The following is a 25,472-nucleotide window of genomic DNA, read 5'->3' on the forward strand; positions in this document are numbered from 1 at the left end:
TCTCACCCAGTCACCTCCCACTAGAATAGTCAAAGCAGGCTGAATGAGTCAGTCGTCGGGACCAGAGGAGCGTTTCCCAGACTGGGCCTGCCTTCACTGATCCCCTGGTCTTTTGCAGGGTGACTGAGGGCTCATCCAGACTGCCTTTTGTGCCATGTTTCTAGGCCCAGGTCTGGGATTTAAAGCTCCGTGTCCGAGCATTTTTGCTTTGTTTTTTATTTTTGTCCCGGCGCTTTCCCCAGGAAAACCCACATTTTACTGCTGAATTGGAGCAAGTGGCAATCTGCAGAAAACTCCATTGCCATTTGCTCCAATTCAGCAGGAAAATGTGGATTTCCCCAGAGAAAATGCCTGGACAAAAAAAGAAAGAAAATCGCTTGAACATGGAGTTTTAAAGAGCAAACCTGTGCCTGGAAAGCATGGTGCAACAGAAAGTCTGGACGAGCCCTGGGAGAGCTTTCTGGAATGATTTTAAGCAGTGCCGTCAAATTGAGCACCTGCAGCAGCACACAGCTGGAACTTTCTGGCTTGTTTGGCGCTGCCGCCTCTCTAGGTGGTTCGTTTCCCAAATCGCTTTTGGGCAGAGTGCTCTGTGGACTGAGGCGCCCTGTTCCCCCTTCTGTTGTCTCTCTCTAGACCTAGACCCTCGTGATTCAGAATGTTTCCTCCACCTCTCCCAATGTTAAGGACTGCATGACTTGAATGTGCTCATTTTAAAGCCCTTGACAGCTTAGGACCAGGTGACTTACGGGATCCACCACCTATCTCCATGTGTACCTCTATATTAAGATCTTCTATGGGTGCCACTGCCATGGGAAGTAAAGGGAGAAAGGCCTTTTCCGTAGTGGCCCCTCAGTGTTAGCATGCTCTTCCCAGAGGGAGCTCTTCTGGCACCTAGGATGCTGTTGTCTCTTTGGCATCTTTTTGTTCTAAGCTTCTTAGTTTGAATTGGATTCTGTCGTTTTGTTATGCTGCTTTGAGATCTGCATTGCAACATTCACTGTTTTTATTGATTTACTTCATATATTCACCCCCTTTCCTCCAAGAAGCTCTGGGTGGCAGCTTATGATGATTAATTAGACTTATTGGCTGCTTGTTACTCAACAGTATGCAGCTTTGCTTTCCTTTTTTGTGGCCCACCCTGGAAATTTGATGAGAGGGCAATCTATAAATGTCCAGAATCAATCAGTGGTGCTCTTGGTGCCAAGGCTGGGGGTCCTGTGGTCTTCCAGGTGTTCCTGGCCTACAGCTCCCGCCATCCCTGACCGTTGGCCCTGCTGACCAGGTGCTGGGAGACCAACAGCACCTGGAGGGCTGCCGCAGGTTCCCCTTCCCTGGTTTGTGCCCTTCCTTTTCCTGAAAGAGACCATGGTGGCAGAAGCACTGACTGGCAAACCCATTTGCCTTCCAGCTGCAGAAGTTTCGCAAATGAAGAAAGTGGCAGAAATGTGGAAGTCTTGGAATCGCCGGGTCAAGCAACTGCTCTCTTCCTACGTGGCCTTTTCCCCGCTGCGGGAGAACGGGGGTTTGGAGAGCAGGGTGGGGAAGGCTCCATGTATGCTGATGAACCGGCAATGCTGCAAAGCACCTCTGGCGGTGGGCTCTTTCTAGCCTTTGCTGGGTAAATAAGAATGAATGGAGACTCCTTTAGTTTCCCCATCAGTGGAGCAGGTCATGTGACACTGCTAGCTGGAGACAATCTGTGTGACGGTTGCCTTGGCACTCTGTCCTCTGGCTCAGCCCAGCCTCCCCAAGGTCCATAATGAGCCACTTTCTCAGCAGGGAGAAGGGAAAGAATCCCCCTCCCTTTCTCCTTGTTTTCCCAGCTGCTCTAGCGGCAGCTGCTGGGTGCACCCTCATTTACAGCTTGAAACAGGTTTAGCTCCAATGGCTCCCCACCGCATAGTAACCTGGGAGTGATAGTTTTGAGAGAGTGCTGAGTAGAAAAGCCCCTTGATGGAACTTCGGTGCCCAGAGTTCCTTGGTCCAGAGTTATTGTGTCAGCAAGAGAGAAGCTTGCAGCTCTCTTAAACTTGCACTGCAGATGTGCTCAGAGTGTCTTGCCTCCTCAGCCCCAGAGAGGAGAAGGCCCCACATTATTCAACATGCACCGAATTGACTCATTTAGGAATTTGGCACCTTCTAGTATATCCCCCAGCCTATGTGGTCTGCACTCAGCTGCCTGCCCCCTTTGCTGCCCCTCCACTCCTTTGCACCAGGCACTTTGCACCTTCACCTCTCTGAGCTCTGCTTGTTTGCCCTTCTATGGGTTTATTTCTTTGGGGGCTGTAGAGAGCTAATAGCTCGCTGCTTTTAACTGTCCTGATCCCCCCTGAGTGGCCAAGAGGACCTAGCAGGATGCTGGCGTGACGCCTTGCTTGCCGGCTCCCGTGAGAACCCAGCCTCTGAACCTACTTTGGGTTCCTTCTGATGCCTATGGCGGAAGACCCTGCAAAGGGAGCATCCTTCTTGACCAGCATCTGCCCCTGCTATCTGTGCGGCCCATTTCCAAGTAAGAAAAATGACCGAGCTCAACGACTGTTGCTGGGTCTTGATCTGAGAGGGCTGCCTGCTTTTTTAAATTATCGTTGCAATTAATGTTACTGCCTTTGGGCTGCCAAAGGAAGAAACACGGGGCTGAGACTACCTGCCCCTGTTAGAGAACAGCATAAGAGACAGGTGAGGGAGAACATAGAGGTGGCTTCCGTCCCCCAGCAGCGGCCTGTTGACAACTAGGTTGCTCAAGCGCCAGCTCTGTTCTGGTGCGCAAAGACTTGTAGGACACAGTCCATTGGCTGCAGCTTGGAGCAAGGCTTGTGCTGGCCCCTGGCCCAGACCATGTGTCATTCCTGGTGGGGGGTGGTGTTAAGCAATTGCCAGTTTCTTGGCGTGTTGGATGGAGTATCCCGCATCCTCTCTGTAGTCCCTGCAGTTGGGGGAGGCATGCTGCTGTAGTCTGTGGGGTGTCCTCTTTCTGCACTGGGGCACATTGGTGTGGCCTTGTGGGGGGGGTCTGGGCTCCCCTTGGGCAGCTGGAAATGTAACCTTTTATGAAAGTGTTCTGTTTCCTATATTAGGTTAAAGATGTTTTAAAGGGTAAGAAATTAACTCAGGGTTGCTGCTGCTCAGGATGGATGAGGTGACGAGCTGCGGGTGAGATCTTGCACTCCTGCCCCTGCCCAATTCCTTTTTAAACCAAAATTTAACTTCTCACGTCCCTGGACAGAGGAACGATAAAGGGAAACAAATGCCCCAGGCAGCCTCTCTTTCCTGACCCCATTCTTACCACCCCCTCTTTGGTATTAGGGAAATTGGATTTTTATACAAGTGCCTACCTCCATGGTTGTTGCTCAGCCAGAGGCGTTGAAAGCCAATGCTAAAAACCAGAGGCCGTGAATCTGACTGTGTTACGGCTTTTATTTTATGCTTGGAGTGACATAAATATATAAAGTTTTTAGGGTGGGGGGAGTTCTAAAAACCTCTGTAAAAAAGACGTACTGGAATCTTGCACCAATAATAAACCTTGTTGAAACCTCATTTTCTTCTGGGTTGTGTTGATTGGGTCATCTGGGCAATGAGATGGTCATTCATGTCATTCATGTGGAATCTTGCAAGTCATCCCTCTTCTCACTTCAAACTGAAACATCTCTTGCTTCCCAGCAATCTGCAAGTAAGGTGCAAACTGCGCCCCCCACAAAAGCCCTAGCACAATCCACTAAGCCAACATTAGTTTCAAGTGAGATGAGATGGTGTGGAGGACAGAGAGAGGAGGGTGGCCTTGAAAAGCAGGTAGACGTTGACTTTCAGGATGAATAAAGTCTTTCCTGGTTCCCTACATGGATTCCCTCTCGTTCCAGCTGTGACTCAGGTGATCCTGGCTAGGGTGATATTGCCTGGCCTTTCTACAGGGGAAACCAAAGGCTTGTGATGAATCTGGGCTCAAAACCCAGTTTCTTAACTATGGAGCCTCCCCTCCCCGTGTTGTCTTCAGATTTACTCAAACATTTGCCCATGTGGGGCATCCAGAAGCTGCCCGCTGGTTCTGTGTGATGGATTCTATTCATCTCCTCCCTTGCGAAGAAGAGCTGGACCGGCGCTGGGGCTTGTGACACGCAGAAAACAAGTTTGCATTTACTCTAAGGGATAAACTTGGTTGTCTAGATTAGGTAACACCTCTGTCACCCAACAGGGATGGTTTGGGTGCACCTGTTTGAGGAGCAAGGCAGAAGAAGGAGTAGAACATAGGTGCCCTGGCGGATGCTTGCGTTGTCCTAAGCGACTCTGTTTCCAAATAACGGGAGCCAAGCAGGGGCACGCAAATACCTTTAGCTAGCCTTGGCTGCCTCTTTGATCCTAGTCCACGGAGACTTCATCTTTGCCAGTGCCATTGCTTAGCCCTAGGCTAAACAGATCCATTGAAGATCAGGCTCCAGAAGTAGCTAGAATTGGAGAAGTCTTGTATCTTCATCTTGTCTCTCTCAACCTGAGAAGCCGTAGCTGAGTCCTGCACCTTAGAGAAGCAGACAGGGCATACTGTAGAGGCTCTGCTCCGTGCAACTGGCTGAAGGTGGAAGGACAAACACTGGGCAGTGCAAACCTCTCCAGAAGGCTGCAGGTGGGCAGAGCCATCCTGGTAGAGATGCCCGAGGACACGCAGCGGTAGAAAGGAAGCATAGGATGGTGATCTGCAAAAGAAAGAGGTTCTGTCAGCTGGATCGGACACCCCCCAGAGGATGACCATGTTCATAATGGCAGTGGGGACATCATGTAGCCAAGACACTAAAAGCAAGTCCTCTTTTTAAAGTGAGCACACACAACACTGTCATCCAGTCATTCCTATTTCATATTTTCCTTTGGTTCTTCTGTCTTTTCTCAGAACACAGACTTTTTCAGAATGGAAAAGTAGCACATTCTTCACAGGTGTTGATGATGCCTTTAGAGTTGCTCTTCTGGGCAATGATCACAGCTGTGGACACATTTTTCTTACTGCTTTTGTGGTGGTCACCATTTTATGATCAATAAAATTGATACTTTATACTATGAGCTTTTTATGAAAGAAGTACAGTATAACACTATAATATTATGGTGTTGTTGTCATATTGTGTCTTCTTTGGCGATCACTCGTAGCTGAGTAAGATTGTCTTCCATGAACACAGTCTTAACAGTGAGTCTGTAAGTTACTGTGGAGGCCAATTCTAGAGCCACACATCCTTCCACTGTGGGGACATAGGTTTCTGGGCGGGACTTCTCCCTTCTGTCCTGAGTTGTGTAATATTGTGTAATATTGCTATAACACCACAGTGAATTAGCATTTTAGTGTGTGACATTCTAGCACTTTAAAAAAAGTCCCAGAAAGTGTTTTAGCAGAAGTTCAATTTTTAAATATAAAAATGGAGTCCAAAATGGTGCCCAACCCAAACGCTATAATGAATGTGTGCTGAGCAGCAGTTGGCTTCACCTGCGGCAGCTATACTGCACCCACTGGTCTTGATGGAAAATAGTGGGCTATACCTGTTTCTAACCACTTGCTCCTGCAGAAGCCAAACTAATGCTCCAGCCCTTGTGCAGTTCAGCACAGAGCTTGTGTTAGTCACACAAATACAGCAGACGTGTAATACAAGTTTATGTTTGGAGAGCTTCGGATCACTACGTTCTTAGTGGTCAACAATCCCAGCAAAAGCTGGAAACTAGAGTGACTTAGTTTATGAATGAACACTTTGCCACAGCAAAAAGGCTAACCTGTTCTAGGCAACCTCCTTAGGTACCCATCTGGGTGCGGACCCAGGGCCCAGCTTGCAGCAGAGAGATGGTGATAGGTTCTGGATTCCCGGTAGTGTCTACTACCTGCAGCAGTTTCAGGTCTGCAAATGCAGCTTCCGACACGTTGGCTGCCAACAAACGGTTGGATCTAGAAAACAAAGGAGGATTTGTGTGTGAAATGGGGAAAGCGCTGATATGTGAGCGTTTGTTTTTTTTTTAAAAAATAACTACAACACAGTTCCTGGAACTTTGAAACAGCTCCAGAGGATGGATTTAATTCAAAGGAGTCAGAAATGTGATACTGTCACAGCACAACCCTATGCATGTTTATTAGGAAGCGAGGTACCAACTTGACTGCAAATGTGTACAGCCGTAACATTGTCTGTAGCAGCAGTATCTGCTTTTCTCAGTTGCCATCCATTTTCTGTTAAATGGCCTTTCCAGTTGGTGGACTTCTCAAATTAAAATATAGCTTGTAACTTTTACTGTTTTTTAATGAATTTGCTGGTTTACAAAGGTTCTGAAATCCAAACGGGGCTTGGAGTTTGAGGAATTCTGGTCCAAATATATTTTGAAAGTGTTGCGTACATATCCAGTAAATTAAATACGTATTCATTCATGCTGTTTTAAAGCACGTTTTTCTTATGACATTTCCATGCTGCCCCAGATTGTAAAGTTCTCTGGGTGCTTCATACATCGGTCTTCCTTGTCATGTCACCAATCAACCAATTGGAGCTGTGACTGACCAGCTTCTTCTCCAAACAAGAAACTGGTTTTCCCTGAGCAGAGTTCAGGAGACTGCCCAGCAGCATCACCACTCAAATTAGGTACCCCTGTATCTAAATTTACTTAATGAAATCTGTGACCAAGATCCAGATAAACTCATTGTGGCGATCACACAGGGTCCCTGGATGTTTCACCGTCTATTGATCCCTGTGCCACCGCTTGATTTCTCGCTGCCACCACCCAGGCCCTACCTGGTACAATACTGAGTCCAGTCAGGGTTAAATTGGAACATAAACTTCTGTTTATTTATTGCAGTTTAACAAGCGTGAGGTTTCATAAATGGTATCGGTCAATTACATTCATGGGTGCCTATCCAGACCTATAACTTCCGCTACCTGCTCTCACTCACTAAACCACCTCTCAGATATTTACTTGTCTTCCTAGCCCCTACCTGTTCCTGACTCAGCTTATTTCGCTACACTAACTCAACCTCCCCACAGACTATCCCGATTCACTCCCACTCCAACCAACCTCCCAACGAACTCCCCCTTCGCCCCTCCCAGAGCTGGTTTTATAGTCCCTCTGACTCCACCTCCCTGGGTTCTGATTGGGTAACCTGTTTAACTAGTTCACCTCCAGCACTCTCATATGTTAACGTCACACTATCTTCTGTTCAGAGTTTTGATTCATGTCAGCAAGCAGCACAGTATTTGTGGGAGCGGGGAGGGGACAGAAAAGGGCCCTCACTCAACAGAGAAAGCAACACCTATTACGGTAGACACAATGAAAGGTTTCCTGCTTCGTGATGAGCAATCATTTATTTTCTAATGCAGAATGGATTGTTTTTGTTTTATGCATTTTGTATTCCCATTTTGTATTTTTATTTTGTGAACTACCCTACGATCATTGGATGAAGGATGATATGCAAATCTAATAAATAAGAATAAGAATATAAAATCTCTTATCAACGTCCTATGAAATATCTGGTATTATATGGCTCATATATACACACAGTATGTATGAGTGTCATAATTAACTGCAGAGTCCAACAGCATTTTATTGGGGGGTTTTACAACTACTTTTCCATCTAGTTCCAGTCACAATTTTTATGTTCACTATTTCTGTTTTCATTTGTTAGTAAATGATTGAATGTTACAGTGAATGTCCAACATCTGCTGAAATTTACAAATGCACAGATATACGGATATACTGACAGGTATCAGTTAGTGAGGGGGGTGGGAGAGAGAGAGAGAGATGAAATGTCCTGCCACCCACTTGCTATGGGGATATTTTGGGCTGAACTATGTATGATGCTCAGTCACAAATGTTTTATCATCCTCTTTTGAAGATGTTAAAGTGAAGGTGAATATATGACTCTCAGCCTCCTGCAAAAACTCAAGATGCAAGTCTTGGAAAGGAAGTAAATTTTTCAGGGGTTAGAGGATGGAGTAACAGTGGCCCTCTCCATGAATAACAAATCAGAATTAGTGTGCAAAATTGCAGAATAAATTGTGCAAAGTACTCAAGCAGGTACTCTAACTTTTCTTGGTGTAGAATTTGGCTTGCATTTCTGCATATTTCAGGTGTAGACTAAATGTGCAAAGAAGACAGGCATGGCATTTTGTTTGAAGCATTCCAACTTTAAAATATAGACAACAGCAATTCAGACCCCTGGATTACATTGTAGTTTAAAGCGCAACACACACACACACACACACACACACACACACACACACACCCTTCCTCCTTTATGAGCAGTGGGCATGTAATATAATCTCCATATCTGAGTGTCTATCCAAACTCTTGTAGTCAATTGTCATTTCCCTTACCTGAGAGTGATGACACGGATGTTGGGTGCTGTGAGGAAGGCCTCAGCCATAATGACAGCAATCCTGTTATGCTGCAGGTATAGATATTCTAGTGATTCTGGTAGGTCTGGTGGAACATAGGACAGCTCATTATAGCTCAGATCCAGGAGCTGGGAAAGCAAAATCAATAAAATGTTGGAGTCCCAGAGATTCCTGCCAGATCTGGAGCATCATTAAGGGCAGCAGGTACTGGACATAGGCAGATCTGACCTGGGTTGTGAGTGACAACAACACAATCATTTGGTTTTCTTCTATACGCACCACTGAAATCAGCTGGAGTGGCATAAGAGCACTGTAGCCCTAAGTTGGCCAGTGCAGGAGAACAACTGGTAGTTCCCCTTAGTGCAGGCATAGGCAAACTTGGCCCTCCAGATGTTTTGGGATTACAACTCCCATCATCCCTAGCTAACAGGACCAGTGGTCAGGAATGATGGGAGTTGTAGTCCCAAAACATCTGGAGGGCCAAGTTTGGCCATGCCTGCCTTAGGGCTCAAACATAGTTCCATGCTTCTAGCATCCAAATGCTTTAAGCAGGATTTGTAGGAGCCATACTCTTGCCTGTGTTCTGAGAGTTACTCAAACAAAAACTGAAAGAGAATGGGCTTATCCACACTTATCTTTCCTTGGCTCTTTCCAGGCATCGTCCGCCCCTTAAATCTCTGTGTCTGAGCACCCTTCTTTTTTGCTCCAGATCTTTCACTGCGAAAACCTGCTCTTTAAAGCTCAGTCAGGGCAAATGGCAATCCATGGAGACCCTGAACTGACATTTGCTCCAATTGAGCACTAAAGAGCATGTTTTCACAGAGAAAGCATGGGGGGTGGGGATAAAATAAAACTGCTCAGACACAGAGCTTTTAAGCGTGGATCTGTGCCTGGAAAGAGCAGGGCGAAAGGTAAGTGTGGAGAAGCTCAGAGTCCAGTAGCTGGGAGCAGAAGCCCACATTAGCGGGAAAACAAAGTCACTATAGAAACATGCTGAATTTTGAGTACTTTTAAGCAGTGGCTTGAGGACTAACAGAGCACATGCAATTATATTGCAGCGAATCCAGGTTTTAGGCATATTCTGAGAGAGATAAAACCCATGTTTCTCCAGGGAAAAGCCATCATAGGAGACCAACATCTGCTGTCGTTTGTGTGTTGGCAAAACTCACATTGCACAGCACAAAACTGATATGCCAGACTTTTCAGAGAAATGAAATAATTCCTTTGTTGGTTCCATTGGATGCATCCAGCTCACAAGCCCCCTTGCCCCCACAATCGCCAGCATACAATATTCAGAGGTAGAACTTGCATCATCTGTGTATGGAGAGTCCTCGTCATGGTCATGGTTAATAGTTGTCATCCTACATGAATTTGTCTAATCCCTTTGCAAAGTGTGAAGTCGTTGCCATGGCTTGTGCCAGTGCATCCTGCAAATTTGTCTTGCATTGTGTGAAGAAACACTTCCTCTAGTCTGCCCTGAACTGACAGCAATTCAACTTCTTTAAGGTAAAGGTAAAGGGACCCAGACCATTAGGTCCAGTCGTGACTGACTCTGGGGTTGCGGCGCTCATCTCGCTTTATTGGCCGAGGGAGCCGGCGTACAGCTTCCGGGTCATGTGGCCAGCATGACTAAGCCACTTCTGGAGAACCAGAGCAGTGCACGGAAATGCCATTTACCTTCCCGCCGGAGCAGTACCTATTTATCTACTTGCACTTTGACATGCTTTCGAACTGCTAGGTTGGCAGGAGCAGGGCCCGAGCAACGGGCGCTCACCCTGTCGCGGGGATTCGAACTGCCGACCTTCTGATTGGCAAGTCCTAGGCTCTGTGGTTTAACCCATGGCGCCACCTGTGTCCCTTTCAACTTCTTTAAAGGTAAAGGTAAAGGTACCCCTGCCCGTACGGGCCAGTCTTGACAGACTCTAGGGTTGTGCGCTCATCTCACTCTATAGGCCAGGAGCCAGCGCTGTCCGCAGACACTTCCGGGTCACGTGGCCAGCGTGACAAGCTGCATCTGGCGAGCCAGCGCAGCACATGGAACGCCGTTTACCTTCCCGCTGGTAAGCGGTCCCTATTTATCTACTTGCACCTAGCTTTCGAACTGCTAGGTTGGCAGGCGCTGGGACCGAACGACGGGAGCGCACCCCGCCGCGGGGATTCGAACCGCCGACCATGCGATCTGCAAGTCCTAGGCGCTGAGGTTTTACCCACAGCGCCACCCGCGTCCCGCTCAACTTCTTTAGGTGACCCCCAAATTCTAGGCAGCATAGGAGGAGAAAAATATGCTTTCCTTAGTAGCTAAGGACAAAGGCCCTGCCTTACACTTGTTCCCGCTTTTCCCAGGATGGCTCCTGGTTTCCATGCAGATCCCCCCAGGCCCAGATTAGGAAAAGATCCAGCCCAGAGACTGTTTTACTGTGGAGCCTTAGTTGTGTTACTGCTGTCCTAAAACCAGCTTCTGAGCCACTGCAGCTCACAGAAGGGCACCTGCCTGCCGGCAGCCTCACCTTGAGTCCATGCAGCTCTTGCCAAGTGCCTGGGTAGATGCCGCTGATCCGCAGGCGGTTGTGGGCCAGGTGTAGCTCCTTGAGCATCGTGAGGTTGACCAGCCGCTCTGGAGAAAGGAAGTTGAGCTGGTTTTTCTGAAGATTGAGGACCTGAAGGCTGGAGGGGAGCCCCGCCGGCAGGAGCGTGAGCTGGTTGCCCGAAATGTCCAGGGTCTCCAGGCGCCTCAGTTTGCGGAAGGCCAGGCGATGGATGTGGGCGCTGTAGAGATGGTTGTAGCTGAGATTGAGCTCGACCAAGGCGTAGGTGGCCGCAAAGTCCTGCAGCCCAATGTGCGCAATCTGGTTGTGCAGCAGCATGAGGGAACGGACCCTGCGCGGAAGTCCGGGCGGGACATGCTCCAGCCGGTTGTTGTACATGTGCAGCGTGTGGAGGGAACGTAGGCGGGCAAAGGCCTCGGGGTGGACTCCCGAGGCAGTCAGGGCATTGCTCTGCAGCAGGAGGTACTGGAGACCCCGCACGCGGCTCAGGCGCTCGGGGGGCAGGTGGCTCAGGTGGTTCCGGCCCAGGTGCAGGATTGCAATGTTTGGGGGGAGGCCGGCAGGCACCTGCGTCAGGTTGTTGTTGGAAAGATCCAAGTACTCCAGGCTCTTCAGCCGGCTGTAGAGAAGCAAGAGCTGAACATTAGGAGACCCGCCAAAGCAGCATCCGCTCTCCTGTGGTCTTCCAGTTCCCCAGAGCTGGCCACGGGAAACCCAGCAGCCCTGGCTCTTGGCTTCGCCACTCATAACCACCAAGGGAGCCCCATTAAAAACAAAACAAAGCAGTCACCTGAAGGTGGAGGGGTCAAGGCCATCATTGGACAGGTTGTTGTTCTGCAGGTAGAGCTCCCGGAGGCGCCACTGGCTGCTCAAGGCCCCTTTTGGGATGCGGGAGATGCGGTTGTTCTGCAAAGTGGAGCCTAGTGGTTAAGAATGATCCCCTCCACTGCTCCCACCCCACCAGCCTAGGCGTTGGGATGTGAATAGATGCTAAGAGAGGATATATTTTTTAGATATTATCTTTCCATTATGTCAGGGAGCAAAGATTTGCCCTTTTCTATTTGTAGGGAGTTGTGTGTGAGGTTTATTGTTAGAGTTTTGTTTTTGTTTTGTAGGGAAGTAAAACACACCCACCCACCCTACTGAGTAAAACTAAAAACCAACTATTTGGGGGCAGGCCAGCGGTAGAGTAAATGTGAGTAAATGCCATTGAACTAAGTGGGATTTGTTTTTCACTAAACATCTGTGAGATTAAGGGCAAGTGTCTTTGAAAATGTTCTAAATGAGCATAAAACAATCCAATTCCACAACTGGTGGGGCTTGGTGCAGAAGAGTCAGGAGAACAAAGGCTCTGGTTTAGCACTCCAACTTTCCTGTCTTAACTGCTGGGCCCCATCCTCCTTGACCTAAAATCTGGGGCTCCCGATTCCCCTTCTCTCCCTCAGCTCCCCAGTTCATGGATGGGCTCTGTTCTCTTGACTGCCTGAAGCAAGCCTCTGCTTCTATACCATCCAGGTGGGAAATCTCGGCTGCCAACCTGTAAGTGGAGGCGGACGATGGCACGGGGCAGGTTCTGGGGCACGTAAGTGAGCAGGTTGCTGGAGAGGATGAGGGTGCTCACGGCATCGGAGCCGTTGAAGGCGTCAAAGGGCAGACCTGTGTTGTTCAGCTGGTTGTTGTGCATATAAACAGACCTGTGGGGGGGAAAGGTAAGGGACAGGTTAGGAGTGCCACCTCGTGGGCTGGCCTCATTGAGTCCTGGGGCAGCACCCCATCCTGGATCTAAATGCTATCTGTTATGTACTGAAGTTCTCACCCTGGGCCAGCAGGGGGATACTGTAGATAGTTATGCAAATAAGGGATTGAAAGTGACGTTCAGTGATTGGATAGTTTTAGAAAATTGTTACAGCTACGTTGTACTGGAGCTCTATATAAGCAGGCTGACTGAACCCTTCAGTTTAGTTCTGTTCTGGCCTGTGAATAAACAAGAGCTGTCTGAAGAATCGCTGTGTCGTCTGATATGTTCACCCACAACTTAACACTATCCCCTGAGCTTGACACTGGGCTGGTGATCCTGAAGGAAGAGCATCTTCTTTTCCTAAAGCAAAGTCTTGCTGCAATCCTTGGCCTCTATAATGGGTCAAGCCTGATTCACACAGCACATTCTTCATATGTATACCTGCATCTAAGAATTCCCTAAGAACCCTCCCACCTCCAATTTTATTTTGATATAAGGCAGCTGTTTGTGGCTTTCAGGCTGGATTGGGGTCTGGGGGGGGGACAAGGGAGAGGATAGCTGCTTCACCCTTTCCCTGCCAAGCATTTGTGTGCTCTCTCCAAGCTCTTTTCCTCCCTGGGCGAACCCCATAGGTCGCCTTGACGCCACCCCACCCGCAAGTGAGAAATAAGTAGCCTAATGTAAGGGGAGCAGTAGAGGGTGCCTCTGAGCAGATTCAGAGTGCCTTTCTTCCTTATTTCATTACCCCAGCAAGCCTCTTGAGCAGAGGGTGTGGCTTCTAGCTGCCTCTGATTTTCAGAAAGTAAAGTACAGTGGACGCTCAGGTTGCGAACGTGATCCATGCAGGATGCACGTTCGCAACCCACAGCGTTCGCAACCCGCATCTGCACACACGCGGGTTGCAATTTGGTGCTTCTGCGCATGTGCAAAGCGCGATTGCTGAAACCCGGAAGTAACCTGTTCCAGTACTTCCGAGTTTCAGCGGTCCGCAACCTGAAAAAAACACAACCTGAAGCGGCTGTAACCTGAGGTATGACTGTATAACTTTCTCTCTTACTGGGATCCCTGTAGTAAGCAATATCTTGCCAAAGGGTGTCTGCCAACACTCTGTGGTCTTATGTCAGAATGTGTACCAGTCCTCCGTCCCACTTTTACCTGAGGCCAGGTTTATGCGTAAAGGTAAACGGGTAGACACGAGTCAGGTGGTTTGCAGCAAGGTCCACGATCCGCAGAGTGCTGGGTAGGAGCTGCGGCGCCACCGAAAGCTGGAAATAAAAAAACACATAGACTCACAAAATGATATAGGCGGAAGGGACCCCAAGGGTCATCCAGGCCAACCCCCTGAGATGCAGAAAGATGTTGAACTGACCCCAATTTCCTACATCCACACCCACCTATGGCCTGTTCAGAGGGGAATCAGCCAGAAACATAGCAGCCTAAGAACTGGCCGGCCAGGCCCAGCCACACATCAGCAGAAAGGTCCCTTCAGATTTCAAAGTGGTGGTAGAATATGGAGCCTGCTCGCCTGCTCCGTGGTAACAACAACAACAATTTATTATTTATACCCCACCCATCTGGCTGGATTTCCCCAGCCACTCTGGGCGGTTTCCAACAGAATATTAAAATACAATAACCTATTAAACATTAAAAGCTTCCCTAAACAGGGCTGCCTTCAGATGTCTTCTAAAAGTCTGGCAGCTGTTTTCCTCTTTGTCATCTGGTGGGAGGACATTCCACAGGGCGGGTGCCACTACCGAGAAGGCCCTCCTGCCTGGTTCCCTGTAACTTGGCTTCTCGCAGCGAGGGAACCGCCAGAAGGCCCTCGGCGCTGGATCTCAGTGGTGGTAGACTCAAGGAGAAAATGCAAAACTACATGTTTTAGAATTGTGTGCCATAGCAAGAACAAGCTTCCCACATACAGAAGCTGTTTCTCAACATTCCAATACCCTCTAGAGCAGGGTTTACTAAATGTGGGTCTCCAGCTGTTTTTGGACCACAGCTCCCATCATCCCTTGCTAGCAGGGCCAGTGGTCTGCGATGATGGGAATTGTAGTCCCAAAACATCTGGAGATTCAAGTTTGGGAAACCTTGCTCTGGAGTGAACAAGAAACAGGATGGGGCTACGCAAACAGGAGCAGGCTTGATTCCCAAAGGTGCTGGGACACCAAGCATGAGAAGCACCTCAGTGCTATCCTTGAGTGCCCCCCTTTGCTTCCTTTCCATGGAAGTGAATGGTTCCCATTATTCCCTCTCAATGGAATTCACTTTTGCGTGGACAGATTCAATCCCCTCCCCAGCCATGTGAGGGGCATTCAGCCTAACTTATTTTGTAAGGTGGTAGAATGGGATGTGCAAACAAAAATATATGCACATTGTTTTTTATATTGTAAACTGCCCTGTGATCCTCTGATGAAGGGCGGTATAGAAATTTAATTAATTAATTATAATGTAATACACACACTGAATAATGAAGAGTCATAACATGATTATCTTCACATGGTCTCCTAACTGTTTCAGTGAACCTACAAGACAATATATTGAATTGTTCATGCACAGCACTTCTCTTACAGCACCGACCGCACGTATCTCAAAACATCCTTCCATAAGGACTTGTGCATTCCTGGAGGGTGAATCTTGGAAGCTGCTCCGAGTTCATGGAGGGCAAGATAAAAATGTAATAAATTATCCCCAATTACACCTGCTTTGAATGATCACTGTTCTTACTTTGAATATATTGGAGCTTTGCACAGAAATGTCAAAGATGTCGTCTTGCATTCTGTGACCCTTTTTCTCTATATCTAGGCATGTATTTTTTTGGCTGCCCCTCTGGAATTTACTAATGTGTTTTTGCTCCCTCTCACAATATCTTGAAGCATCTCAGATACATATCCAACAAAGATGGAAGCATTCTGAAAAAGATGTGCAGAAGGCAAGTGCCTGCTGGTGGATGAGATTCTTGCAAATAACGCTGGACTGTATCACGGATGGGAAACCTCCCGATCTCTCCACGTAGATGTTATGGGGCTCCAGCTCCCATCAACCCCAGCCAGGAATGATGGGAACTGAAGTTCAGCAACGTATGGGGTGCAACACCTTGCCTACCCATCCCTTAGTGAATCCTACCGTCAACAGAATTCAGTGGCTATGAAGATCAAACCCTTCCTAAAACACAACTCACCTTATTGTTGGCCAGGTAGATGTACTGAAGCGATTGCAGGGACTCAAAGGCTTCATCTGGGAGACCTTTAAAACGGGACACATCAGAAAAAGGCAGATTTGGGATTCATGCCCTCTACTGACTCTACCCACAAGATATATGCCCAAGCAGCAGCAGTGATGGTCTTGCGATCTCTTGCTGGTTCACGTGCAGCCAGCTCTGGATCTGAAGGGGGTTGCTAATTAACAGCTCCTTCATGTGGAGCACCACAACTCCAAGGGACGGAAGGGCCAAAGACTGAGCATGAACCGTTTCCTTACAACAATCAACCCATCTACTTCTCATGGGAACGAACGTCATTGGTCAATTAGGAGACAATTATTCATGTAATGGATGGAGGGGCTGAGGGTCCCCTGAAAAGCTAACAATCCTTCAGAATGCCAGAGAACACCCTGCTCTCTTGGGTCTGCTCACCTTCAGAGGTGATGTGGTTGTTATGTAGATTGAGGGTTCTCAGACCAACCAATCGGGACACCTCATTGTAGGGCAGCTCCTGCAACTGGTTGTTCTGCAGAAAGAAAACCAGCAGGTGGTCAGAATGAGTGGCAAGGCATTCACATGGACTCTGATCTGGGTGGCTCCTGATCTCCTACAGTTCCATACTTCCTAGGCAAAAGAAAGCCCATTGCAGAAAGTTACCGTATTTTTTGCTCCATAAGACACACTTTTTCCATCCTAAAAAGTAAGGGGAAATGTGAGTGCGTCTTATGGAGCAAATGGTGCTGCACAGAGAGGTAGAGCTGCGCAGCGCCCCTTCAGCAAAGCGGGAGAAGGAACAGAAGGAGACCCTTCTGTTCCTCCTCCCGCTTCGCTGAAGGGGCACTGCGCAGCTCTCACTTTACGCAGCGCCTGTCCTGCGAAGCCAGAGGAGGAACAGAAGGGTCTCCTCTCTGAGAGGGAGAACTGTGCAGCGCCCCTTCAGCGATGCGCCTGTCTTGGCTTCTGCCTTAGCCATGCGCAGCCTCTTCGGGCAGGGGAAGCCTTAATCCCGCTGCCCTGAAGAGGCTTGGCGCGGTTATCCCAGAAGCCAGATCCCTCTTGCTGTTCTGGCTTCTGGGATTCAGAATAATTTTTTCTTGTTTTCCTCCTCCCAAAACTAGGTGCGCCTTATGGTCTGGTGCGTCTTATGGAGCGAAAAATACAGTAACTCTTTATTGTCAAAGATAACACTTGCTGTTGCTTCTACAGCTCTGGATACACCAATCTAGTGTCTAGGCAGCTATTCCCAGGCCCACACTCTATGGAGCAGTTGCAGCAACTAGGGACTGCTCCCCCTCCACCCATTTATTTACCTCCCACTGACAGGCTGCACACATGCAACTGGAGACTATGCCTGTGTGGAAGCTGCCTTTGCTCTTCCCGCTTCAGTACTCTCCTGGTTCTGGGAGACAGTGGTGCAGGAGAGGGTAGGGAAGCACCCACCCCTTCCCTTGCCTGCCTCCTCTTCCTCCAGCTCTGAAGCTCCCCCTACCTTGGATTCTTGCCTCCTGGCTTGTACAAGCCCCCACAACCCACTGCCCTCATCTCTCGAGTCAGACTCCAGCCCCTCTTCCCCCCAGTGCACAGTCCTCAACATCCTGCCAGCCCCTGACATACTCCCACCCAACAAGGCCACCCTCCGCTTCTGCCCAGGATCCCCTCCGCCACCTGCAGCGAAAGATGCTGGATGCCTGCAGAGATATTGCTGGGGAAGATGTGCAGGTCAAGGCCACCGCAGTCCACTGTCTCTTCTGCTGGGCAGGTGCAGTTGGCTGGGCAGCCAGGCACGTTCTGGGCTGGGATGCCTCCCATGGGCTGGGATGTCGCCAGCAGTAGTTCGTCGTCATCAAGGCTGTCGAGCAGGAAGCTGCAAGGGATGCTCGCCAGCAGGAATAGTAGAAGACGGCCACTGCCCAGCTGCTGGGGGCAGAGGTCAGGGCTAGTCAATAGGAGCTCTATACAACCACCCTGCACATGCTTTTCTCTCAATGCTTCCCCTGTCTGCTTCACCAGGTAGGCCAGGAAGCCCCCCTTCTCTCCCCACCCCCATGATCCCCACTGGAAATGCAGACAGAGCCCCTTAAAAGTATGGAAACGCCTCATTTATTTGGAGGGGGGAGACGGAAGGCACAAGGGGGTGCTTGTCTCTTCCAGCGGGGAGCTAGGCGAATGAGTGTGCTGCATGGGAGATGGGAGAAGCACCGCATGGTGGCAAAATGAAATAAAACAGAGCAGCCTGTGTTGTGAATGTTTGGGTAGAGTTCCTGTGCATGGGGAAGGGTGTCAAAGATGTGTGTGGGCTCAAACGGTTGCTGACTAGTGAAGGTGAGGTGCCTACTCACAAACTGCTGTGCAAACCAGTGGCTTTATTGGGCCAGCATTTCTTGGGGGGGAGAAAATTGCGAACAGTTTGAGCCTAACAAGTCTGAGTCTCAGGCAGAAGTTAAAAAGCCGAAGAGCTGCAGCTGAGGAATGGGATGTGGAATTGTGCATGGAGGGGGAAGCGGCGAGGGGGGGGAGGGGGGGAAGATGGATGACTGGGAGCGTTCAAAGGGTTCCTCTGGCCTAGGTTGCCTGGATCCTTTAAATCACTTCCCCACTCTCGTCCCAGCATGCCCCATTCAGGACAGACCCAAGAAGTGGAAGAATCAATATGACATTGTTTCCTATCACTTGTCAGTGCACAGCCCCATTAAAATGAATGGGAGCTGAGCTTTGTGGTCCTGAAATAGGTTCAGGACTGCCCATCAGAAAGCAGAGTGCCCGGCAATCCATCTCCACCCCTAATCTGTGGCATTCTTCTTCTTTGGCGATCACTTGTAGCCGAGTAAGATTGTCTTCCATAAACACGTTTTTAACAATGAGTCTGAAAGTGACTGTGGAGGCCAATTCTGGATCCGCACGTCCCTACAGAGTGGGACATTGGTTTCCGGGCGGGAGCTGATGAGCGCTTGATAGCACAACCAGTCACATGGGCTGGTAATATTTTCAGCAGCCCCTTAATCTGAGAGTTGTGGCCCAGAAGACACTCTACCTCTGGAGAGGAACGTATTGCCACAGGAATACAGGGACTTTCCAATGTGCTATAAGAATACACTAAACCAAGGAGAATGGATTTTAGGGATCAAACAGCCCGGAAGGAGGGGAGGGGAAATGCTTTTCCAAATGGACCTTGAAATGGCACTGTCTATCTCTGTGGCCAATACTGGAGGGACCCAATGCCATTCCAGGGGCAATCTGGTATCTCTGGCCAGCTGGAAAGGCAGGAGGCCAGTCTGGCCCAAGGACGAGGGGTTATGCCATTGGCAAGGTGCGCCTGGGTTTGCGTTCAGCTCCTTTGGGAATTCTTTCCAGCATGTCTGTAAATCGATCTTGGGAACCATAGAAGTCTGCTCAAAGCAGGAAACAACCAGTCCTTGTCTCCTTACCACCGGACACCTGTCTGTCAAACAGAAGAGACAGAAGCTAGAAGCCCTTGGTTCTGAGCCAAGGAGTCTTGTCTGCTTGTTAGCTTTCGCTTTTGTATTCAGAAAAAAGAAGAAACAATATTTGGAAGTACGTTTCTCCTCCTTACCCTTCTTCCCGCGCCACACTCTTTCTATCGTGCAGGAATAATAATCATAATATTAGAAACTCTCATCTCCACGACAGAAAGGGCTGCACATGTAAATCATCATTATCATAATCAACCACCACCACCACAACCTGCCTGCTGTGCGGTTGTTAAAGACGCAGGAGACAACGATTTTCCTTCCTAGTCAGACCCAAACAGAAAGCATATCTGCAGCATCCATTAATGCTGAATAACCCTAGGTTTCGGGCTGGACAACCGTTAGCCCGCGCGGTGGCCCCTTTGCACCCAGGCGCAGCATCCACACGACCTTCCCGACCCCGCGCGACACGGGTCTTAACTCCCCGGCATCCCCGGCGCCTCCCACGCCAAAGGGGCAACTCCCCCGCGCCCGCCTGGGGAGCTCCCCGCCCCTCGGCCCCTCCGCGTCGCCCCCTGCCGGCGCGCTCCGGGGCGCCACGCGGGGGGAAGCGGCGCCCGGGTCCTCGCTCGCTCACCATCGCCCTGCTCGGCTGGAGCCGCCTCTCCGCGGGAGGATGCGAATGGGATCCAGAGCCGCGCGGGGCGGCACCCCTTGCCCTCCCCGCTGGCTCGCTCGCTCGCCTTCCTTTCCCTTCTGAAACCAACCTCTTGCTGCGGAGGAGCCCAAGGAGCGCAAGGGGAAGGAGCCGGTGGAAAGCCCTCCCCTTTCTTCCCCAAAGGCAACCGGGACGGACCTGTCGCCGCTGTTTCTGCGTGGGAGTGGGGCGGAAGGGGGGGGGGAGAAAGAATTGTTGCGTCTCCTTGTTTTCCATCCCATCAAAGTTAAGACGTGCTATTGCATAACGCTGCCTCCGCGGAGAGAGGTGGGTGAAATGCCAGCGAGGCGCAACGCTCCAGGGGCCGATCAGTTGCGCCGACTGACTGCTTTCTACGTATCTTTCTCCAGCGCGCCCACCTTAGTCCTCTTATCTCCTCCAGTTAACCTGTCAGCAGCGGCACCCCGCGCTCTCCCAGGACTTTAAGGCTGGTCTTACTTGAATACCTAAGAAAAACATGAGACTCGGCACAAGGAACAGACCATGCTCAGAGGGCCCCTGCTGTGGTTTCAAGCAAAGGCCGCTGGGCGACAGGTATCTGCCCTTGCAAAGTGGCTGAGCAAAGCGCACAGAGTCAAGTATCAAAATTGCACTGTAAAAATTACAACAGGATAAGGTTAAGAATAGGGACACGGGTGGCGCTGTGGGTTAAACCGCAGAGCCTAGGACTTGCAGATCAGACATTGCTCGGTCCCTGCTCCTGCCAACCTAGCAGTTCGAAAGCCCGTCAAAGTGCAAGTAGATAAATAGGTACCGCTCGGCGGGATGGTAAACGGCGTTTCCATGCGCTGCTCTGGTTCGCCAGAAGCGGCTTAGTCATGCTGGCCACATGACCCAGAAGCTGTACGCCAGCTCCCTTGGCCAATAAAGTGAGATGAGCGCCGCAACTCCAGAGTCGGCCACAACTGGACCTAATGGACAGGGGTCCCTTTACCTTTAAGGTTAAGGATATTACATCAAAGTCAGCAGCTGCCATCTGAATGACAGGCATTTGACCTTCAAAATGACTTTCTCCCCCTCTCACACACATGCCCACCTCCCAGGACACTTACAGCACTTCTCTGGAATATCTGCATGTTTGTACTTCAGACCCACACACCAGCAATCAGTTTTGGGGACTGCAATCTCTTATCCATTGGCTGCCACCAGCTTTCCTCTGCGGCTCTTCACCTTTGGAAGAGAAACTGCCAAACACTTAAAGACTACCTGGTTCCAGGTTCACAAAGTTAGGGCAAGTTGGGTTCCATTCTCTGTCCAGCTGCAAAATGCCCTGATTTTATCCCCCCTGAACAAACTGGAGGAATCAACAGAACAGGACAATTATCATGGTCCGGTTCACGGGCGATCAAAGTCCCAGCTGGGGACGTCGGGACCGGGGGCAAGATGGCAGGGTGGGAGCAGAAACGGGAGTCCAGAAGCCAGGAGTTGGGAAGCCAAGAGTCCGAGGATCAGAGAGCTGGGAGTCAAGAAGCCAAGGTTCCAAGGGTCAGGAAGCAAGGAGTCACGAAGGCAGGGTCCGAGGAGCAAGGAGTCAAGGAACCAAACACAGCAAGGCAGGGAACATGTTGCTGTGGCAAAGAGCTGAAGGGAAATGCTGGCCTGATATCCCTTCCCAGCTCTTGCCACCAGGTGCTGTGAGTTACCAATCGTCCTCACCTGTGAGGCCACGCCTTGCCTCTCCAGAACAAACTTAGGAAGGCCCTAGTCCTGGTCACAGGGCCTGGCTCCTGCATGCACACCTGACAATGATGCCCACATGCTTTAACAGGGTATGTGGACCATGATATAAACAAATTCATTTCTGTTATTATCCTTGCACTAGCCCATTGTTTATATCCTGCCTTTCAGGATACAATTCCTTCAAAGGCAGCTTATATTAAACTACATTTTTAAACTACCACAATAAACAACAGCAACATATAAAAAGTCATGCTTCCCACAGGGCACTTAATGGTAGAATGTGTCTGTCTTGGGAAGCAGACAGTCCAGATGGAATAGTTGCCAAGGTGGTCTTCACCTGCCTCCCTCTCTCTACTGGGCTCCTTACACATTCAAAGCACATTTCCCCTCTCAAAGAATTCCAGGCACTGTAGTTTGTTTATTCTTACTATTATTATTATTATTATTATTATTATTATTATTAATAATAATAATAATAATAATAGTAGTAGTAGTAGTAATAAAATTTGTATACAGCCCTTCATCCAAAGATCACAAGGTGGTTCACAACATAAAAACACAAAATTAAAACACAAAATACATAATAAACACTTTTAAAAGGCCATAGAATGTTATCAGCCCAAGGCCTGGTTATAGAGAAATGTATTTGCTTGCCGCCTAAAGGTATGTAATGAAGGTGCCAGGCAAGCTTTCCTGGGGAGAGTATCCTACAAGCAGGGAGCAACTGCAGAAAAGGCCCGCTCTTGTGTTGCTGCCTTTCGGACCTCTCATGCAGGGGACACACAAAGAAGGGCCTCAGATTATGATCACAGGGTCCAGATGTAGGGAGAGGTGGTCTTTGAAGCACAGGTGGCAACCATTTTGCATGGGGGGGTTCGTTCCTGGCTTCCCTGTGCATTGGTGGATGACACATAAATCCGCTTCGCCCTGTTATGCTCCCATTCTGCCCTCTTCCAGATCCAAAAGGACCCAGGTGTCAGTGGTTGCGCATCACTTGGGCACATGCAAAATGGTTGCTGCTTGTATTGTTAAGGGTTGCTGGGAATTGTAACTACAGCATGGAGAATTATTGGAGGGGGAAAATATGTTTCATGTGTGCTGTAAAGCTGTAGTGTTTACAAGCCCTGACTGTAGATAGCCCTGTGGTGTGGGGAAAAGTCCACCTGGAGCAGGTTCTGAGGTGGTCTTCATAGGAACGTAAGACAAGATTCCTGGATCAGGCCTATGGCCCATCCAGCCCAGCATTCTGTTTTTCCAGTAGTTGATTAGATGCCAGTGGGAAGCCTGCACACTGGGCATGAACGCAACAGGAATCTGCCCACCTGTGATTCCTATCAACTGGTAATCTTCATTTGTCTCCCCATTCTTTACAAGGCTCCAAAAACGTATTGAGAGGGACTTGAGCTCACTGAATCTTCAAGGAAAACTGGCTCTAGTAGAAAACTCAGGAATCGGGAGAGCTGCAACGAAAACAGGAAGCTGAGTAGGCATTTATCTGTCTGTCATAACACTAAGGCATGATGCCATCCAGTGAAATGGATGAGCAGTAGATTCAGGAAGGGAACAAGAAAGTACTTTTTCACACAATTTATGATTCACTTATGCAATTTGCTGCCATGAGATGTGGGGTTGGCTTAGGCTTAGATACAAAAAGGCTAGACAAGTTTATGCAGACAACATGTACGGCTTTATCAGCAGGTATTAGTCATGATAGGTGCTTAACAACAGCTTATATCTGAACACTAGATGCTAGGGGATTAGCAAAGGGTTGGGCTGTTGCCTTCTTGCCCTGACTGGGGACTACCTGGAAGCTGGCCACTGCTGGAAGCAGGATGTTAAAGCAGAAGGAACTGTGGTCTGATCCAGCAGGGCTGTATGCACTCTAGTCAACATCCCCTTAGAAAGACAACATCTGTGCCTTTAACAAATGTGCAGATATAGTGAATTTTGGATTGTGCGGCAGTAGCAGCACCATCGCAGAAAAAGCCAACTATAAAGTAACTTGCTTTGCCCTCAAAAGGAATATGGCATTCTACTCAGATTTGTGATGGTGCAGTTTTAATAAAAACATACTTGTCTGCCCATCACTCGTCCCTACAGGCTTTTCATGTCCCCACTTTGGGGAGCCCTGAATTATGCAATGCAAGAGTTGGTAAACAAGAGCAGGTGGTTCTGGTTTTTCTGATTGTCATGCAAATTTATACAGCTCCGAAAGCAGATGCCAGGAATATTTCAGTGACTCTGGAATGGATCACTTGTAGTTTCCCATATGTCACTGGGATGAGATAGAGGAATTCTGTGAAGCCATGGACAAGGGACTCACTTCACTTGGCCAAAAAAAAAAAGCTTCCAGATTTGGCCCACGTGTAAGGCTTAATTTGAACCAGGGCTGAGCCCAAGACATGTGCGTAGTTTCAGTGCTTTATTTCAGACAGTAGAATTTGTTTCAAAATCTAGTTCTGGGTTTATCATTTTTCCTGGAACTCAATTTCTCTGTTGCTGCAGACAGCCTGCCTCAATGTCTTGACTGCATACTTCCAGCCTACCAGATTTTCAGCCATATAAGAATCTGATATGCAAAATTATCTAGGTTGGAGGAAAACAGAAGTGTTACAGGGCTGAACTTAACTTGGCAGCGAAAGGACACAGTTCTTTGTTTGAAGACTGCCAAACAGTAACATCTGACTAGCTGGCTTGAAAGCACTATTTATAGCTTCCTTTCCTGGCTTGGCTTAAGTGAGGGATATATAAACACTTTTTTTGTTTATTGTTTTGTTATTGGTTCCCTCACCTCTTCCTTGTTATGTTTGCCAGCGTATTCAATTCTGTGCCAGGCTGGGGCACACATCACAGCCAGGGCTCCATCTCCAGTTAGGATGACACGAGGGCACAGTCAAAGCCCAAGAAGTGCTGAGATAAATAAAAAAGGGAAGAAAAACAGGACATTTTAACTTTGCCCTTGCAAAATCTGAGATATAAACAGTGCCATGCACTTCAGTGAAAAGCACATTGGGCAGAATTACTGGGTTGGCGTGCTCTCCTGTCATCAATGGTTTTGTTTCTAGACCACCTGTCATCAGACGATTGCAAGGAAGTATACCACAATATAAAAGCTTCCCAGAGCCCAGTAAGCAAGGAAAACTTGCTGGGTGCACATGTGGGGGAGGACATATAAATGGTTTATCAGATCTCCATTTATTTATTCATTCCCCTCCACCCCACGTAAGGTTGCAATGGTGAGAAGTAAATTGAGCTCAAGTTGTGGGTTCATTGTATAGTTTTCTTAGGGACTATAACTAATCCAGAATGCGGCAGCTAGACTGGTGACTGGGAGCGGCCGCCAAGACCATATAACACCGGTCTTGAAAGACCTACACTGACTCCCAGTATGTTTCTGAGCACAATTCAAAGTGTTGGTGCTGACCTTTAAAGCCCTAAACAGCCTCGGTCCAGTATACAGTGGTACCTCCAGTTAAGTACTTAATTCTTTTTTTTATTTTTATAATATTTTTATTATTTTTTCCCTTTTGGACTTCCTTCAGCCTCTCTGACAATCATCCAAATTTAACTTTTTTAATTACACATTTCCTAAATTTGCTATTGCCTTTTAGCATATCTTCCAAATTTGCTTTTCTTTTTTACAATACTTCTCAAACTTTTACAGAGCTTATTGAAATGCCACTAGCGTTATTCTCTCCTCACTTATACATTCCAAATAATCTACAAACTTTCCCCAGTCCTCGATGAACTTTTGATCTCGTAGATATCTGATCTTCCCAGTTAATTTATCAAGTTCTGCATAGTCCATCAGCTTAGAATAGAATAGA

The 25,472-nt window shown here is 48.6% G+C and overlaps 2 protein-coding genes across 7 annotated transcripts in view; one reads left to right on the top strand and one right to left on the bottom strand.

Annotated features, from left to right (window-relative positions):
* Window positions 1–3,537, top strand: part of CC2D1A (coiled-coil and C2 domain containing 1A) — a 49,042-nt gene extending 45,505 nt beyond the window's left edge. Inside the window, exon 30 of the mRNA XM_083592996.1 lies at window positions 1,412–3,537. Within this exon, the coding sequence (XP_083449122.1) occupies window positions 1,412–1,432 (21 nt within the window). The 3' untranslated portion in view covers window positions 1,433–3,537. The remainder of the gene's footprint in view (window positions 1–1,411) is intronic.
* Window positions 3,400–25,055, bottom strand: PODNL1 (podocan like 1). Of its 6 annotated transcripts, none has more exons than XR_014542996.1 (12): window positions 24,437–25,055; window positions 23,055–23,105; window positions 17,485–17,736; window positions 16,252–16,345; window positions 15,799–15,863; window positions 13,776–13,885; window positions 12,420–12,576; window positions 11,673–11,788; window positions 10,844–11,501; window positions 8,316–8,421; window positions 5,740–5,908; window positions 3,400–4,685 (listed from the first exon to the last, which is right to left on the bottom strand). XR_014542996.1 is itself a non-coding variant. In XM_083593345.1 (12 exons), the coding sequence occupies exons 1-11, from the start codon at window positions 24,491–24,493 to the stop codon at window positions 5,758–5,760; spliced, it is 1,857 nt and encodes a 618-aa protein (XP_083449471.1). In that variant the 5' UTR covers window positions 24,494–25,046; the 3' UTR covers window positions 3,400–4,685; window positions 5,740–5,757. The 6 variants fall into 6 exon arrangements, 5 of the variants coding, with proteins under 5 accessions (XP_083449471.1, XP_083449470.1, XP_083449473.1 ...); XM_083593345.1 differs by having other exon boundaries at window positions 8,316–8,464; window positions 17,485–17,733; window positions 24,437–25,046; XM_083593344.1 differs by having other exon boundaries at window positions 8,316–8,464; window positions 24,437–25,046.
* Between the last annotated feature and the right edge of the window lie 417 nt (window positions 25,056–25,472).

This window comes from Podarcis filfolensis (genome assembly GCF_964270895.1).
Source record: "Podarcis filfolensis genome assembly, chromosome: 17".
In the NCBI taxonomy this organism is placed as follows: Eukaryota; Metazoa; Chordata; class Lepidosauria; order Squamata; family Lacertidae; genus Podarcis; species Podarcis filfolensis.